At 40.7% G+C, this 19,170-nt stretch overlaps 2 protein-coding genes across 6 annotated transcripts in view; one reads left to right on the top strand and one right to left on the bottom strand.

Moving 5' to 3' along the window:
• LOC124144252 (adenylyltransferase and sulfurtransferase MOCS3-like) lies at positions 1-16,375 on the top strand. 5 transcript variants are annotated; one of them, XR_007219493.1, is made up of 13 exons: positions 1-136; positions 3,461-3,590; positions 4,686-4,778; positions 5,930-6,050; positions 6,464-6,538; positions 7,998-8,115; positions 10,100-10,208; positions 11,507-11,569; positions 12,576-12,739; positions 13,245-13,292; positions 15,016-15,115; positions 15,429-15,762; positions 15,819-16,375. XR_007219493.1 is itself a non-coding variant. In XM_046513596.2 (13 exons), the coding sequence occupies exons 1-12, from the start codon at positions 47-49 to the stop codon at positions 15,674-15,676; spliced, it is 1,359 nt and encodes a 452-aa protein (XP_046369552.2). In that variant the 5' UTR covers positions 1-46; the 3' UTR covers positions 15,677-15,697; positions 16,014-16,375. The 5 variants fall into 5 exon arrangements, 3 of the variants coding, with proteins under 3 accessions (XP_046369552.2, XP_048246058.1, XP_046369536.2); XR_007219494.1 differs by having other exon boundaries at positions 15,429-15,734; positions 15,961-16,375; XM_046513596.2 differs by having other exon boundaries at positions 15,429-15,697; positions 16,014-16,375.
• LOC124144273 (ribosome biogenesis protein NOP53-like) overlaps positions 16,313-19,170 on the bottom strand; it is a 16,292-nt gene continuing 13,434 nt past the window's right edge. Inside the window, exons 12-14 of the mRNA XM_048390102.1 lie at positions 18,523-18,599; positions 17,266-17,322; positions 16,313-16,403 (exon numbers count right to left, since the gene is read on the bottom strand). Coding sequence (XP_048246059.1) covers positions 16,400-16,403; positions 17,266-17,322; positions 18,523-18,599 — 138 coding nt within the window. The 3' untranslated portion in view covers positions 16,313-16,399. The remainder of the gene's footprint in view (positions 16,404-17,265; positions 17,323-18,522; positions 18,600-19,170) is intronic.

Below are 19,170 nucleotides of genomic sequence, written 5' to 3' on the forward strand. Positions count from 1 at the left end.
TAGGTATGTTTGTTAGTCACGTGACCAAGCACTTGCACGTTTTACCATGGAACAGGTGGAAATACGTCGTTTAAAACTTGAGCTAGAGGCCAAGGACAAAGAAATTGAAAGACTGAGAGCAGCGATAGAAGAGCAGGTACCTTGTTATATCATTGTTACTGTTTATATATGTACATAATCACACAGAAAGAGATCTGTCTCTGATAGCGGCTCTCGATCAAGGTAGATAACTCTTTAATTTTTTCTTTCGTCAATCTGACACGTTTTGTAGAATATTGTAATAATTCCGTTACAATGCGACATGATGCAGATCTTGAATGGAATATGCCCATTTTAAATACCACAACCTAATATAATACAGACGTGTTTCGATGTCACTGTCGTATCAGAAAACTGCAGGATAAATTATCATCCATTGAATATTGTACTTTTAATAACAAAACAAGTAATATACAGAAAATGTAGGAAAGGACTAATGCCCCATTTTGAACACATACAGCATGAGATAATTAGTTATTACAATGCTACAAAGGTAATGTCATTTACAAATTGTAACTATGCAAACTTTTTTACAAGGTAGACACAATTTTATGGATAACAACTTCTTTAAAACTGTAAAAAGCGACGTTTCGGTATAGATCCTTCTATGTACCACAATGTTCTTGACATGACATGTATATATAAATGCTGTACCTGCTGAGATGAATAAAGAATGAAAAAAAATTAAAAGAAATGATAAATTATAACTGAACACCTTCTTTAGGGCGGATAATACCTATGCCCCATAACTATTTACAGGTAATTCAGACCTCCCTTTCACAGGTAACAGGCAATTTTTCCACCCATTTCACTATCAAGGATAATTAATGTGTAAATTAAAACACTGTCGCAAATGCTAGAAAGTGTTTTGCCAGTGAAAACAAGATAGAATTGTTCACAGATTGTCACTATTAAAATATTGAGAAACTACTGATCCACCTACCTGTTTTTTGACATATTTCAGACACAAGAAGTCCTGTTGACAATTTTACAGGATAAAAATACCAGCATGTTCAGATTTATTCATCAAGTCCAATTATGACAGTCTAAAACGGACTATAGTAATATGTGCATGTGACTCCCTTATAACAATAATAGTGTAGTCATCATAAAACATCTAATCCACAAAACACAAGTCAATTGGAGAAAATTCTAGATGTGCATCTTAGAAAATAACAAAATGAGCTGCACTTGTTTTGTCAACACTGCCCCCATGATTGCATAACACATACATACATAGTCACGGTACACGACATGAAATCTGTTGTAGGAAATGTATACATGTCCTTTATACTTAATTGAGGGAGATAGAGGAAAACCATTTATTAGTTTAGATAGGGTCTATTACAGAAATGCCCAAGCTCTGCAGGGCTTTCCCTACAATGTGCTAAATGAAACAAGGAAGGTAGGGGTCATCTCAAAAACAAAAACTGTGACGTAAGAGGATATTAGACAGCTTTGATACAGAGGTGATTAGGCATACAGTGGACAATCTTTATTAGCAGAAGGTACATGTAGTAGAATTCAGGGAAGAAATTAAGGACACAAATAATGTTTCCCGGACTACATTAATTTTTGCTCTCCATGAGATGGGACTTCGATACACTGCACGTGACGGTGGCTGAGCAGTTTTTCAGGGAAAAATAAATATTCCATCTTGTCTATGAGGTCAGATTATCTCCGCTCCATTCATGACTATCTCATTCTGGGCTCCAGATCATTGACTTTGATGAAACCAGGGTGAATAAGAATCATTCCACTGACTTCATGTGGCTACCATGAGATTGACAAAAAGCACCCGTGGTACCATCAGGTACCAATGATCTGGAGCTTTTTGATGGATATGAGCTATAGCTTTCGAGGCAAAAAAGAAAACTGAAGATTGTCAAAAGTAAATGAATGGTAATGTGCTCATAGACTGGTTGGAATATCAGCTACTGCACAATATAAACAACCCTAGCGTCCAGTTATCATAAAGCCCATGAACCAGATACTGTCGCGCCAACCATGAGTAATCTGAACATGCTGAAAGCAACCATGCAGGAATATCTGACATTTTGCAATGTCGTCTTCACACCATCTGTAATGAAAGTTAAACCTATGCAGAAAATTTGCCTGAAAAAGAACCCAGTAAAGTAGATGACAGTTGTGGTGGCACAATACTGTCACATTGTCTTACATATGCCAGGCAACCCAATTGAGCTTATCTGGGCTAACTGTAAAGAGTTTGTGGTAGGGCTGGGATGGGTAACTCGGGGTACCCAAGTTAATGTGAATTGCGTTTTGTTTGCCTCGATTTTATCTGTGTCATATGTCATGAAAGTTAGTGAGTGAGTGAGTGAGTTGAGTTTAACACGCTTTTACCAATATTCCAGATATATAACAGCGTCCCAGCTTAATGTGGGAAGAAAGCCCGAAGTGATGCAGGTCTTACATGTCTGCCACTTTAGTGAAACAATGACTTATACAGGTGATGCACTGAGTGTAAGGATTTATGCAACAGGCAATAACATTGTCTAATTGTCAGATAGATGTAATGATGAATATCGGTAAACTTAAATAGACGTTTGATTGTGTTGTCCTGTTACCAGGACTGTAGGGAAATAACTTATCACTGTTAACTGTTAATGTGAAATATTGAGCCGGCCCAAATAAAAAAGGCCAATAACGTATAACGAAATAGGTATTCCTTACCACACGTGCAGATGTGGTATTTAAAATGTCCAAAACACAATAGAATGACGAATAGATGAGGGAAAGAATATTGGTAACCCAATGAAAAATAAAATAACCCAATTAAAATAGAAACCCTAGAGTAAAAACTCAGTTGCTCAAAAAGTTATCTGGAGCTCTGCTGTTTACTGTGTTTTCATTTTCTGTCAGATTTATTCAGTTAAGGTTTGTGCATTTGGAACTGGTTCAGAATTATAGCCCTCAAATGCTACTAATCAATGAGGACGACCATCCTTGGAAGTTTACTTGTCATCCACAGAATTTAGTTGTCTTGGCCACCGGAAGAGCATGACTTTCTAAGGCTGTAATTACAGTGATTGTGTTAACATGGTTAATAGTTTGTCTGCATGTTTTGATTCAGTTAGGATTCATGGTTGAACAGAAACTCTAAGAGTAATATTGTAATGTTTTCACAGCAAAGTAACTATGGAAACAATGCAAAAAAAGATCATGACACAAGTATCAATATGTTTACCAAGGTAAGAGGCCCCCGTATTATAAACCAACAAAAATTCCCTTAGACTATTGGTTAATGCTGTACAATGATTTGGTGCAAATATTTCACTTACTACAGAAGTTTAAACTCAGATTACCAAACTAACTACTGAATAAAAGTTACAGTATGTATACATGGTATACAATGCAAGTTGGATTAAGCACAAAATCTTTTTTGTTTCCTTGAACTCAGGCTGATTTTGAAACAGTGACTGAGGTCAGTGGTCCATCAACAGCAACAAGCAAAAGAATTGTTGAGCTGACAAAAGAAGGTATCGCTCGCTACAGCAGGCAGCTCATTCTCCCTGAGATAGGTGTTCAAGGTGAGAAAATGCTTTCCTCTTTTTGTCCCCCGCCGCGCGAAAGCGCGAAGCGGGGGATATAGTATTCACGACCGTCCGTACGTCCGTCCGTACGTCCCACCTGTTTGTTGCCGCGATATCTCAAGAACTAAACACTGGATTGTCTTCATATTTGGAACTATGGTGTATATACAGACTCCGCAGACACCAGTCGGTTTTGGTGACCTTGACCCCATTTTCAAGGTCACAGCAGGCAAATCTGCTTTTGGAGTTGGAAAACAGAGTTGCCGCGATATCTCAAGAACTAAACACTGGATTGTTTTCATATTTGGAACTATGGTGTATATACAGACTCCGCAGACACCAGTCGGTTTTGGTGAACTTGACCCCATTTTCAAGGTCACAGCAGGTAAATCTGCTTTTGGAGTTGGAAAACGGTGTTGCCGTGATATCTCAAGAACTAATCGCAGGATTGTCTTCATGTTTGGAACTATGGTGTATATACAGACACCGCAGACACCAGTCGGTTTTGGTGACGTTGACCCCATTTTCAAGGTCACAGCAGGCAAATCTGCTTTTGGAGTTGGAAAACAGAGTTGCCGCGATATCTCAAGAACTAAACACTGGATTGTTTTCATATTTGGAACTATGGTGTATATACAGACTCCGCAGACACCAGTCGGTTTTGGTGAACTTGACCCCATTTTCAAGGTCACAGCAGGTAAATCTGCTTTTGGAGTTGGAAAACGGTGTTGCCGCGATATCTCAAGAACTAATCGCAGGATTGTCTTAATATTTGGAACTATGGTGTATATACAGACACCAGTCGGTTTTGGTGACCTTGACCCTATTTTCAAGGTCACAGCAGGCAAATCTGCTTTTGGAGTTGGAAAACGGTGTTGCCGCGATATCTCAAGAACTTATCGCAGGATTGTCTTCATATTTGGTATTTTGGTGTATATACAGGCGGGGGACATTTCGTCACTTCTGTGACAAATACTTGTTATGCTTTTATCCTCCATCAGGCTGCAAAAAGTCATTCTTGGAAGTCACTTGTGAATATATTTCCTAGGATTTGCCGCTGAGAGATTAAAAAAAATATATGTCTTTTTCCAGGTCAGTTGAGATTACAGAGGTCCTCTGTTCTGATTGTTGGGGCCGGAGGTTTGGGGTGTCCTGCTGCAATCTACCTGGCGGCAGCAGGGATAGGTGAGTCCCTGACATAGTGTAAGCTCTGATTGTTGGGGCCGGAGGTTTGGGGTGTCCTGCTGCAATCTACCTGGCGGCAGCAGAGATAGGTGAGTCCCTGACATAGTGTAAGCTCTGATTGTTGGGGCCGGAGGTTTGGGGTGTCCTACTGCAATCTACCTGGCGGCAGCAGGGATAGGTGAGTCCCTGACATAGTGTAAGCTCTGATTGTTGGGGCCAAGGTTTGGGGTGTCCTACTGCAATCTACCTGGCGACAGCAGGGATAGGTGAGTCCCTGACATAGTGTAAGCTCTGATTGTTGGGGCCAAGGTTTGGGGTGTCCAGCTGCAATCTACCTGGCGGCAGCAGGGATCGGTGAGTCCCTGACATAGTGTAAGCTCTGATTGCTGGGTCCGAGGTTTGGGGTGTCCTGCTGCAATCTACCTGGGTTATGGTGATTTGTTGTCCATATGTTACTCAAATATACAACTTATCTGGTGCTCTGACAGCTAGTTTGATATTTATATACCCCCATTTTGAAAAATGGGGGGATATAGCAATCGGCCAATGTCATCTGTCCATTTTCCATTTCCGGAGCAGAACTCCCAAATTGTTAGAGTGAGTGAGTATGGTTTTACGCCGCTTTTAGCAATATTCCAGCAATATCACGGCGGGGGACACCAGAAATGGGCTTCACACATTGTACCCATGTCGGGAATCGAACCCAGGTCTTCGGCGTGACGAGCCAACGCTTTAACCACTAGGCTACCCGACCGCCCAAATTGTTAGATATTTCTTGTTTGAAACTTGCTAAACAAATCAGTCTTGTGGTGAACTGGTGCCTTTTGATGATATGGGATTTATGTTTTTTTAACTGTTTTGTTTTCATGACGACAAGTTGGACTCTGTTGAATATTTCTTGATGGAACTTACTATATAGATCAGTCTGGTGGTGAACTAGTTCCTTTTGATGATTTGGGATATTCAAATATACTGAACAACATATTTTTGTTTTTACTGAACTGAAGGTATCAAATAGCAAAGAACCAAAAGGCAAACTACATTTCAGAATTGCACCAGATCAGGGTTCTATGTCATCTCCTGATGACTCTTGTTGGGGTAAGCTGGTGTGATGTAGCGGTATATTTGTGATGCATGGTTGTATATTTCAGGTAAGCTGGGTGTCATAGACTACGACGAGGTGGAGCTGAGTAACCTGCATCGTCAGGTGCTACACACAGAGGACAGAGTGGGTGTTGCCAAATCAGCGTCGGCCACACATGCTTGCAAGAGGGGAGTAGTAGCCTCGTACTGTACACACAGTGACAGCATAGATACCTGTATAACATGTTTTATGGGAGGTAATTGAGTGTGACGTGGCAAACACTGCATAAGAACATTGTGAAAAGATTGTGTAAAATGGATTTTCAGATTTTATGAAAATAGGTTCAGCACTGTAAAGTTATACCAATTATAAGGAAAGGCAAATTTCACCTAAATAGTAAATGTTTATAACTGCATCTCTTTGAGTTTCCTCACCCAAAATTAAGCTGACACATTTCAAAATATTTTTGAAAACTTGAATACTTTTCAACACGGCCAATTCACTCTCGACCAAATATCTCTGAGAATTCAACCTCCTCATATCAATATCACCAAATTCCTGGTACAGTTTGATCAGAATAAGTCTGTTTGCCTTGTTACAGGCTGAACTCTTCAGTACATTACATCCCGTATCGCCTTCAGTTGGACAGCTCCAATGCCCTGGCCATCATCTCACAGTATCCTTCAGTGCTAAGACTCCCCTCCGTGTGGGTGACATGACCGGTGGTCAAGCTCTTCACAGCGATAGCCCGTTGGTGGAGCTCTCTTTATTATTGCTGCCACCTTTAAAGTTCCCCACTTTTATAGGTGGCCCCAACCATGCTGGGAGTTGAACTCGCAGCCGACGGACCGTTGTTACAAATAAGTGATGACTGCCTTGACACCGAATACACTTAACCTAACTAAATTACGTTCTTTGTTTGTCGATTTGAATTTCTTTTTCATTTCAACTATCATGTAATTGGTATGGTAAGAATGTAAGGGGGAAGTTGGGTGATTTTCTGTTCATCTACAATCTTTGATCAAACAAACAAAAAGTTAGATTCGTCAGGGTAATATGGTCCGTTGTAAACCTTTTCAAAATTCACTATGATGGCATTTCAAAAACATAAACGAAAGTACAAACGTTTGGGGTTGGAGGGCAAATTTCAAGGTTCTTGTAATGGCCGCACCCAAACTGACGGCAACGTATTACTGAGAGCGTAACGAAGGTGTCAAACGCTTGGAAAGAGCTTGGATTGGTGGTGTGTGTCAGTGAATGAGAGAATGCTGCTTCACACACAGTTACCAATATTCTAGCTGTACCACTGCAGACTGACTAGATAATCCAGTCTGGGGCAGACAAACCCAAATCCTGATCCACAAAGCTTTTGAAGCCGCAGACAATCGTGACTGTTGGTTTAGCCTAAACTTATGACTGTCATTTCACTCAAAATCTTTGTGGTCCAGAGTTGACAGTATGAGCATCAGTGTTGACATTGGGGTTCAATGACACACAATCAACCAGGTCATCGCCTTACCCATGCCTGTTGATTTCAATAAAGTGGCGAAAATCTAGAACTTGCATCACTTTGGAATTTACTTCTGATTGGACTTCACAGGACAAACTTAAGTATCCTGATTTATGTTTACAAACAGAAGTTTGTGTCTGCTAACATTGAGAAAACAGTTTGCCAACTCGTTTGACAAATGGTAGGTGAGAAACAGAATCGGTCTCTATTCTCACCAATAATTTGGCCAACTTATAGTGTTTGGAATCTTGATTTTAATGTGTGAATGGTTTTTAAGCAGGTTGGTCGATTACAACCAATCAGATACTGCGTAGTATAAATAGGCCATGGCCAGTTTAAATGGACATGAAGACATCCTTTCCTGTTGTGTGTCAGTCAGTTTTTCAATGTTAGATTTCTTGCAAATTCTCGTAAGTAATCGGACTGGTTGAGGATCGGTCTGTTAGACTGAGTAGCGTATCAAATCAAATTGGCTAATGAACTCAAGGGTGAGTAATTTGAAATTGTGAGAACCACGGGAATGGATCCAAGGGTTGTGTAGACGACCGAAATGCGACCACTGGACATACAGAGGATATGTTTGAGAACGCCTACAAGTTTTTTTATGTGACCCTTAACATGTAAGGTATGATGTTGTGCTGGATGCTAGTGACAATGTGGCGACCCGCTACCTTCTGAACGATGCCTGTGTGCTGGCAGGGAAACCCCTGGTGTCGGGCAGCGCCCTCAGGTTTGAGGGGCAGGTGAGTACAGGACACAGGGACAGCAGGAATCAGCCATGTCTCAGTTGTCACAGGTCATTGGTGCTTTTGTAGATCTGTCTGTTGTCATTTCATAGGTCTTTGGTACTTTTGAAGACCTGTCTGTTGTCATTTCATAGGTCATTGGTACTTTTGAAGACCTGTCTGTTGTCATTTCATAGGTCTTTGGTACTTTTGAAGACCTGTCTGTTGTCATTTCATAGGTCTTTGGTACTTTTGAAGACCTGTCTGTTGTCATTTCATAGGTCTTTTGTACTTTTGAAGACCTGTCTGTTGTCATTTCATAGGTCTTTGGTACTTTTGTAGACCTGTCTGTTGTCATTTCATAGGTCATTGGTGCTTTTGTAGATCTGTCTGTTGTCATTTCATAGGTCATTGGTACTTTTGTAGATCTGTCTGTTGTCATTTTATAGGTCTTTGATACTTTTGTAGACCTGTCTGTTGTCATTTCATAGGTCTTTGGTACTTTTGAAGACCAGTCTGTTGTCATTTCATAGGTCATTGGTACTTTTGAAGACCTGTCTGTTGTCATTTCATAGGTCTTTGGTACTTTTGAAGACCTGTCTGTTGTCATTTAATAGGTCTTTGGTACTTTTGAAGACCTGTCTGTTGTCATTTCATAGGTCTTTTGTACTTTTGAAGACCTGTCTGTTGTCATTTCATAGGTCTTTGGTACTTTTGTAGACCTGTCTGTTGTCATTTCATAGGTCATTGGTGCTTTTGTAGATCTGTCTGTTGTCATTTCATAGGTCATTGGTACTTTTGTAGATCTGTCTGTTGTCATTTTATAGGTCTTTGATACTTTTGTAGACCCGTCCGTTGTCATTTCATAGGTCATTGGTACTTTTGAAGACCTGTCTGTTGTCATTTCATAGGTCTTTGGTACTTTTGAAGACCAGTCTGTTGTCATTTCATAGGTCTTTGGTACTTTTGTAGACCTGTCTGTTGTCATTTCATAGGTCATTGGTGCTTTTGTTGATCTGTCTGTTGTCATTTCATAGGTCATTGGTTCTTTTGTAGATCTGTCTGTTGTCATTTCATAGGTCTTTGGTACTTTTGAAGACCTGTCTGTTGTCATTTTATAGGTCTTTGATACTTTTGTAGACCTGTCCGTTGTCATTTTATAGGTCTATGATACTTTTGTAGACCTGTCCGTTGTCATTTCATAGGTCGTTGATACTTTTAAAGACCTGTCTGTTGCCATTTCATAGGTCGTATGAGATATGCTCATGATAGCGTTGAGATAATGGATATCAGATTGAGATATGCATGTAGTTGATTCACACTATTATGTCAATACCAGTGGCTAGTTGTTAATTATCGTATATTATTACTTATTGTATATTATCAATCATTTATAATTAATTTAACATTTTAGTCGGTTTGTGTTTTTGCCAGTTATTTTGACATTTGTGCCATGTTGAACAATACTAGTTAGTTCTATGATGCAAGGGTTTCAGGAACATGAGATAAAACTCATAACTCAAAGGACGAGGTAGGATAAGGGTCCTGTTTGGCTCATGGAAATATCAAATTTAAATTTTCAGAAAACTTTGAAATATTGGTATGACAATGATCACACATATTCAAATGGCTGACAACTCGCCTTTTTTCTGTCTTACATCTACAAGGTTTGGACAGCTGTTTTAGCTGTACCTAAGCATACAGTGCCTCCCAAACATGCAATTATTAACATGAACCGAGTCTAATTCTGAACACATCTGATAACTTGCATAATGATTTATATCAATGTTTTCCATTTTTAAAAAATTAAATGCATAACATGCAGTCCCTCTCACCTCCTCCTTTCTCACGTGGCTGTTTTGGTTGGATCGCATGGTATACATATGACAGTGTGCGATACAATTTTCAATGGAAAGTGTGAAGTGTTTGTATGGTATATAAAAAAGTACCAGACATGTCAGCCAGTTCCTTGTAGTTTTTAAATCATGTGATCTTCTTCCAGCTGACCGTGTACAACCACCGAGGGGGCCCCTGCTACCGATGCCTGTTCCCCAAACCTCCGCCGCCCGAAACAGTCACCAACTGCTCCGAGGGTGGTGTGCTGGGAGTAGGTCAGTACAGCGACACCTGCAGATGCAACAGCTACAAGGCTATTACAGCAACCAGGGCGTTTATGACACGCACAGACGTCCAGCACGTACATATGTAGAGAATGGATGCAGAGATTCATTGTACCTACAGCGTATGAGGAGCAATTATGGGTGTCTGTTATTTCATCCATCAAGTCCTATGATTCATTCAAGGCTCTAAAGTAATTGTCTAAACATACAGGATCTGTGAAGATTTGGGGTAGAATAGGTATTCAGCAATCCATGCTTACCATAAAAGGCTACAATGCTTGTCGTAAGAGGTGACTAACGAATCAGGTGGTCAGGCTCACTGACTTGGTTGAAGCATGTCATTGTATCCCAACTTGGTTGAAGCATGTCATTGTATCCCAACTTGGTTGAAGCATGTCACTGTATCCCAACTGCTTGTCAATCACTGGATTGTCTGGTCCAGACTCGATTATTTACAGACCGCCATCATATAGCTGGAATATTGCTGAGTGCGGCATTAAACAACAAACAAACAAATCTATACATACAGTACATGCATTTCATTACTTGAGAGGACACTCATATTGCCTGCAAGGATCCTTAAAATTAACTATTAGGGTCCCCTTGACCCCCATGTTTGTTAGTCCAGGTAAAACCGTGAGATAGTGTTGCATCCTGCATGACTCACAGCACAACATTAGGGATAGAGGGCACACCGTCCATGTCAACATTTCGTGAGTGACTGCCTCCGTGATCATACGGATAGAGTGTCTCGCCAGAGAGCAAATGTTGGTGGTTTGATCCAGGCCATGTCATACCAAAAGACATTAAAAGATGTTACTTGTTGTTTGCCTGCATGGCACTCGGCATTAAAGGGATAAAACAAGGACTGATCAGCTCCGAGTCAGAATAGGAGTATCAGTGTTAGACTGTGGCATGGCATCTCGGAGTCAGAATAGGAGTATCGGTGTTAAACTGTGGCATGGCATCTCGGAGTCAGAATAGGAGTATCGGTGTTAGACTGTGGCATGGCATCTCGAAGTCAGAATAGGAGTATCGGTGTTAAACTGTGGCATGGCATCTCGGAGTCAGAATAGGAGTATCGGTGTTAGACTGTGGCATGGCATCTCGATGGACTAGCAATATAAATCCAACATTAGTCCAAACTAGTACAAGTAGACACATTCCACCTCAACTCACTCCACGACTTGGGTAGTGTGCCCCGCTTGTTTGAAATTGTGGCTCTAACCCTGGAGTGAGGTAGTTATGGCAAGGCACTGTAACCATGGTAACATGTTCTTGTGTTGCAGTTCCTGGGATCATTGGGTGTCTGCAAGCCCTGGAGACTGTCAAGATCGTGGCCGACATCGGCAGTATCCTTGGTTAGTGGTGTATTGGTGTGTGGTAGGGCATCTTCGGGATGAGCTATTCAAGGAAATTAAGCAGAAGCTGATAGTAGGTGTATGTTTCATTGACCCGGAGGTAACCTAAACTTACTATCTACCGATGATGAACACTGTGGGGATTCCGGGTTAGAACAGCTTTAACAAATGATATATTTGCGATAACACTTTCTTAGTAAAGTACAGATTCTGATACTTTTTGGGTTGAGTCCAATCCGTAATTCGAACCCACACTGCCAGAGTGTGGCACTTTATCACCAGCACACAAAGTCAGTGATCTAACCCACTCAGCGACCAAGGCTTCCACAAAAATGAAAGTCTGACAACTGGTAGTCTAGATCATGTACTTTGTGTACCCCTCTGACAAGTGTGTCCATAGAATACCTTTAGGTCCCCATGAGTGTATGCTGGTCTAAGTGACCAAATGGTCAAGCTCAGTCACTTGGTTGATAGCAGGGCATCGTACTGTGGACTGCTGCTCACAGTAGTATCGATCACTGGATTGTTTGGTCTGTCTGTATTGTGTTGCATCACCTTTAAGATGTGTACAGACAGTATCCTCTTTCGGTTCATTATCTATGATGAGTAAACACATTATATATGATGATTTTGCTACAGTGAGAGCAAATAGGTCATATTTTGGATGTTTTTTCTTCATGAATATAATTAAAAAAATAATTTACAAAATAGGAATCTAACCATCTAACCATGTCTGACCAAATCTGGGGGCCGTCGGGTAGCCTAGCGGTTAAAGAGTTAACTCGTCACGTCGAAGCCCATTTCTGGTGTCCCCCGCCGTGATATTGCTGGATTTATTGCTAAAAGCGGCGTAAAACCGAACTCACTCACTCACTCACTCACTCACTGACCAAATCTGACTCTTGACAAATCTGATTATGCCACAAGACAGATAGTCACAGCAATGACATCATGTAGTGAGAGAATGCATTGTTACAAGTTACTTAGCCCCCTACAGCTAGTTCCAGCCAGCGCCTGCTGCTGTTTGATGCCCTGGATGGGATGTTCCGCACCATCAAGCTCCGTCCCCGGCAGTCCAAGTGTCCTGTGTGTGGAGACAACCCCTCCATCACCCAGCTCATGGACTATGAACAGTTCTGTGGGGCCCGAGCTACTGACAAGGTGATGAGAGCTATGTCCTCAATGATTCAGAAGGTCCCCAGTACGACTGTCTCACAAAGAAGATCACTCGTTGGAAGTCTCGCTATTTGACTTTTTTTCTCCTGATGTTGCGTTATATGAATCCTCTTTAAATCAAACACTTCAAACAAATTACTTTGAATAGGATGAGGACAGATTTAGGTAACACTTCCTTATAGAACTGCATCACTGGCATGACTTCAGTCCTATATGTGCCAAAATCTTTTGAGGCTGCAAGTCCGAAATTGTCCATTAGCATAATTTGAATCGATTTTAGTGTTATTAAATGGACTAATATTTCTGTGCTTACTCGACCGAACAAAATTTTACTCAGGTTTTGGACTAGCGGGTAATGGCACAGTGGTACTTAAGACTAGATAATTACAACATCTCACAAGACTGTAAACTGTCTATCTATGAAACTTAAGAATATGTGACCATCTGAAAATTTCACAGTTATGAGTTACAAATCGTGAAACTGTTTCAGGAACATGCTCTAACAGTGTTAGATGACTCCGAGAGAATATCCCCAAAGGTAAATATGATGTTAAACATTCATTTTATTAAAAGTTTCATTCAATATTGTGTACAAATTAATATTATCAAAATCAGTGTGAACTGATCAGAATTTCAAACTGAGAATTAAAATTTAAAAGTAGTCCATTCCCCAGATTTACAGACAAAAATATTGACATTTGAATTATGGACATATTAAGTATTGTCTTTTAAAATCATTAATCATTTCGGCAAAAAAGTACATTGAAAAGAAAAAATATGTACAAAAACTTATTCCACTATGTTATCAAGAACATTCAGTGCAGTGGTGCTGTACATAGTGTTTCATGTACATGGCATGTGTTGTTAGTTTCCATGGCACCAGCTGGGCAGCAGGATCCTATTGTGTTTGCAACGACATATGTGTCACCTTGAATTGAAATATCACTTCAATAGGGCTGTATAGACCTTTTGGGTCACATTATATGTTTGTTGTCATTGTTCTTGAGCCAGTGTGTGCAAGTGAAGAGCAACTTCAGAATGTTAATGTACATACATGTGATTAAGGAGACAACAATTGTCAATACCATCAGAGATAATTATCCAGAAATTGGAGAAAGAGAACTTCAATGACAATGGTTATACAAAGTCGTTGCTGTCCATTTAATTGGACATTTTTCAGGATCGTCATTTATTGCTTCATATGATTCATGTGCCAGTGCTTTGATTCAGATATTACGATGTAATATAATATTCTCTGAAAGTAGTACAAATACAATGATGGCATATGGGTTGCTATGGCAACAGAAGTATATATTTCATTGCTTCAGTGTACAATTACCGGTAGATTACAGCTGCTTGTCCTTACATTTCATGACGTGGCTATAATAATACATGTAATTATTTTGGGTTTGGTAGAGAGTTTGACAGCTGCCTCTGCCAGTGATTTCTTGGGTCAAAACCACCAAAGTTATTGACATTAGAGGATAAACTACATGACCTTGGGGTGTTATTTTGACACATGGCATGAGGTCAAAGGTCATGAGAAAATTACTAATGTTGTGATTACATGCTTCTTTTTTCAAAAGTATTCATACTATCATCACTACACTTGATATATACCTTGTTTGGGATTTATCTCTTTATAAACATGAAACTTATATCTAGAAATCCTGACACATGAGCTTGTCAGTGGACTGGCAAAGGTCAGGGTCATTGTGGAGCATGGATGATAAATTATGCATGCAGAACATGCACTCAATGCCAAGACTACCAATGTGTTGGAGTGTTATGAGGTGAGGTAAAATGGGGTTTAACATTGCGTCCAAGACTATTGCACTTGTATAGCGACGTGCATGCACGTGTATATATGTGTGTGTGGCTGCTTGTACTAGTCCGGACTGATGCCGATTTATAGTGCTAGCACACTGAGATACCATGCCACAGTTTAACATGAATACCCACTCAGGCAATGTATACTGACTCCGAGCCGACCAGTCCTTGTTTTAGCCCTTTAATGTCGAGCGTCAGACAGGGTAACAACAAGTACCATCTTTTAAAGTCTTTTGATATGACACGGCTGGGGATCGAACCCCGGACCTTCGGCTCTCCAGGCGGACACTCTACCATTAGACCACGGAGGCGGTCTGGAATGTTATGAAGCATGGGACACTGTAATGCCAACCCCTGTTAATGCTGGTCCTGTTAACCCTGGTCCTGTTAACTCTTCAGTGATTTGGTTGTTCATTTTCTGTTTGACATAGGTTTACCAAGAGATGATGGTGAAGGGGTCACCCCACATTCTGGTGGACGTACGGACAGAGGTGGAGATGGGCATCTGTCAGCTACCACACCCTTCAGTCAGTATCCTTGTCATCACCCAACTCCATTATTCAACACATTACCACTATCGTATAGTTTTCAAGTTGATTAACAGTAATTATCTGCAAGTCTTGGCTTCCATGAAAGATTGAAATTTTCTCAATTCCTAAATAAGGACACCCTTAACATTTTCATATGTCAAGCATTTAATTAACTTAAACAATTTATGTGTAGTACGTCTCTGATTATATATGAAATAGTAAGGAGAAATAAAATCTTATGTTCCTATATTGCAGGATAAGATAACTAAATTGCAGTGGAAGAAATAATTTGTACATTTCTTGACCAATCTCAGATATACCAATATCTTCAATAGACAAAGCTGATTGTGTAGAGAGGTTGAAATCAACAGTAAAGAAACAACCAACAGGTGGCAACAGCCCAGTATCGGTTGTGCTGGTGTGTCGTCGAGGTAACGACTCTCAGAATGCAGTCAGGTCCCTTCAACATTCCTTGTCAGACTGTAATGTGACACTAAAGGACATCCGTGGAGGTCTGCATGCCTGGGCCAGGCAGGTGGACAAGAACTTCCCTGTCTACTGAAGGACGTCCATGGAGGTCTGGCCAGACAGGTGGACAAGGACTTCCCTGTCTACTGAAGGATGTCCATGGACGCCTGGGCCAGACAGGTGGACAAGGACTTCCCTGTCTACAGAAGGATGTCCATGGAGGTCTGGCCAGACAGGTGGACAAGGACTTCCCTGTCTACAGAAGGATGTCCATGGAGGTCTGGCCAGACAGGTGGACAAGGACTTCCCTGTCTACTGAAGGACGTCCATGGACGCCTGGGCCAGACAGGTGGACAAGGACTTTCCTGTTTACTGAAGGATATGCATGGAGGTCTACATGCCTGGGCCAAACAGGGGGACAAGACCTGTGTTGGTCACTGAAGGACACTTGTAATGTAACACCCCTGTACAAGTACTACAATCCATAGTGTGGTTGCAGGAGCACTTTGTATCATAAAGATGTCATTTGGGTTTGATGCACATTAAGTTTTCAGTAACCAGAATATAATTATCAGTTACCTACACGAGGCAATCTGGAGGAGGCTAGCCATTGGTTGACAGTGTGAGAACATTGTTTTATCCCTTACAGGTCTGGTCACCACTGGCAATATTCACTCACTCAGAAGTATGTATTGGGGCAGGGTAGATCTGAATTAGAACAATTTCATTATTTTATGTATAGGTCATTTTATTTACACATCCATGAACAAATAAGCAACTGTTAATTTTCTGACTTGGACTTTTTGTTGTTGTCATTTTATCTGCAATGAAAAAGAATTTTTATGTGCAAATGGTATTGTCAGTCATTGAGAAGTACAGTCAAGTCTTGTTAATCCGACAATCGGCTTTATCCGACACAAATGATGGGAACTGATTAAATCAGTGCTATTTAGACACCTTAATCCGACAGTCTCGCACTCCGACACACCTAATTTGCAACGATTACCGGAATCACTCATTAATCAGTCTCGTTAATCCGACACAGTGATCAGCGTACTCTGTGGTCATCTGCCCACAAGTACACAGCCCCGTGTTTTGATGCAAGACAAGTCGGCGAGTAGCTGCATATTTTTATGGCTGCAGAGATAAACTTGCTTAACAATTATTGCTTTAAATAAGCAAAACAGGATTAATCACATGCCTAGATTGAAGTAATCTCATTAAAAGTTCTCGCTACTCCTGAGGACATCCCATTACAGATCACGTCAGTTTTGTGTTTAAAGTTTGAGGTTGCATGATAAGAAAACATATTCCGCTAACAATGTAACACAATAATATGAATATTTCCTTTTTCCTTTTTTTATTACAACATGTTTGAATCATTATCTATAATGTAGTTTCCAATTTCCGATCACGAACGTTGATACTACCTAATTTTGTTTGTCCGACATACTCGTTAATCCGACATAATCATATGCAACCAACAATGTCGGATTAACCAGACTTGACTGTACTTTGCATTGCAAAATCTTATTGAACACATGAAAATTAAGGTTGTATCCAGCACAAGCGTGAGATAGGTGATATGCAAGGGTATCATTACTGACTTCAGTAGGGTTTAGCCTGCACATACCAGTACACAACCCTCACTGAACTTCCTTCTTTCACATACGGAACACTCACGTAATTTCTCGGTGTGATTTCCTCTCAAAGAACTTTGGTCGCCTATTCTTTGGTTTCCTGCAAAATAGAAAAGATTCACTGACAACCCAGTATCTAGGAAAGAGCGAAGTGAAATAAAGCATTACTTTGTTTCAGTAATATTGTGACAATAATCTAGGAAAGATTTTTGTTTGTCTGTTGTTTAACACCACACTCCGCAATATTCCAGTTTGACAGTGGCCTGAAACAGACAATACAGTTATTGATATTGTGAACATCAATTACTGTGGGCGCACTATCAACCAAGTGACAGGCCCTGACTGGTTGCTGAGGACCTATTCTTACCCCGAATTCACGCAGGGTTGCCTCTTACAACCAGCATAGGTTGCTGGGGACCTATTCTAACCCAGAACTCCACCTGGTCGCCTTTTACAACCAGCATAGGTTACTGGGGACCTATTCTAACCTGGAATCCCCGCGTGGTCGCCTCATACAACAAGCACAGGTTGCTGGGGACCTATTCTAACCCGGAATTTCCACAGGGTCGCCTCTTATGACCAGCAGAGGTTGCTGGGGACCTATTCTAACCTGGAATCTGCATGTGGTCGCCTCATACAACAAGCACAGGTTACTGGGGACCTATTCTAACCCGGAATCGCCAGATGAAATCTAGGAAAGACCTCCATCACAACAAGTAGGAAGCTTATGCCACAGTAGTAGTATTTAAGCCATATTGCAGAGGTGTAGTTCCAGTGTTTTTAAAGTGTGAACATGATCCATCCTGTCTGGATACGATGACACACTATACAAGCCTGGTCCTGTTCCACAAAGTGGTCTTATCGCAAGAAGGATGCTAGACTTAAACAATGAATGAAGACAGACATAACACTGAGATTGCTTCATGGGGCCTGGGTCTAACAACAGCCCTGCACAGGGGACAAGGATTTGTTTGTTTTGTTAGTTGTTTAACACCGCACTCAGCAATATTCCAGCTATAAGACGGCGGTCTTTAAATAATCGAGTCTGGACCAGATAATCCAGTGATTAACATCATGAGCATCAATCCAGCCAATTGGGATTCAATGAAACGCATCAATCTCATCAGCGAGTCTGACAATCTGATCCTGTAGTCGCTTCTTACAAAAAGTATAGTTGACTTTGCAAGTATGGGTTGCTGAAGACGGATTCTAACCCCAAACCTTCACGGGCACAGGGGACAAGGAATCCCTGTAGGGATCATAAGTAGGAAAAGGGTTAATGAACAACAATAACACTTACTTGGCCTTCTCCCTCGTCTCAATGATGTTCCGCTTCTGTAGACTGTGGAACATGTCCTTGATGAGATAGCCTTCAGGCTAGAAGGAAAGCATTCAATGTCGCTAGATTAAAGATGAAACCATCCTCAAATACAAGTGTTACGAATTTAAAATGATTTTATTCTTGCAGCAGAAGACATTGTTCAACAACCAGACTCAGATGCTACTAAAGAACAAATGCAACACACACACACACACAAAAATAATAGACACCACACTGGAAACTAGGATATTTACTGATTCACAGAAATAAGTGCTTTTCAAATTGATACAAATCGTCAGGGCCTGTATGTATTAATTCTAAAATGAATTCAGAAAATACTCCATTCTGATTGGTCAACCAGGTAACACGCAAACAGCGTCATCACTATCCCCTAGCTGCCATGGGCACATTTGAAGGTTTGTTCATGTAGTAGTGAATATAAAAAAAAGCCTTTATAAGAGATGGAAAAAAATGATTAAATGTGACATTTATACACACAAATGGCCTCCAAAATAAATACCTCAGTCTTGATAAATATCTCTTGTATAAGCTAACTATTTTCTGAGAAAAGTTGTCCCCACTGCAGACACTATGCACTAAGTAAAATAACATGGATGAAGAGCAGTA

Source organism: Haliotis rufescens, unplaced genomic scaffold, assembly GCF_023055435.1.
Source record: "Haliotis rufescens isolate VD_foot unplaced genomic scaffold, xgHalRufe1.0.p SCAF_82, whole genome shotgun sequence".
In the NCBI taxonomy this organism is placed as follows: Eukaryota; Metazoa; Mollusca; class Gastropoda; order Lepetellida; family Haliotidae; genus Haliotis; species Haliotis rufescens.

Coding starts and splice junctions, on each gene's coding strand:
- LOC124144252 (XM_046513580.2), top strand. CDS start 47: ATGGAACAGGTGGAAATACGTCGTTTAAAACTTGAGCTAGAGGCCAAG. Junction 137..3,460: donor GAGCAGCGATAGAAGAGCAG/GTACCTTGTTAT, acceptor CCTTGAACTCAG/GCTGATTTTGAAACAGTGAC. Junction 6,539..7,997: donor GCCCTGGCCATCATCTCACA/GTATCCTTCAGT, acceptor TTAACATGTAAG/GTATGATGTTGTGCTGGATG.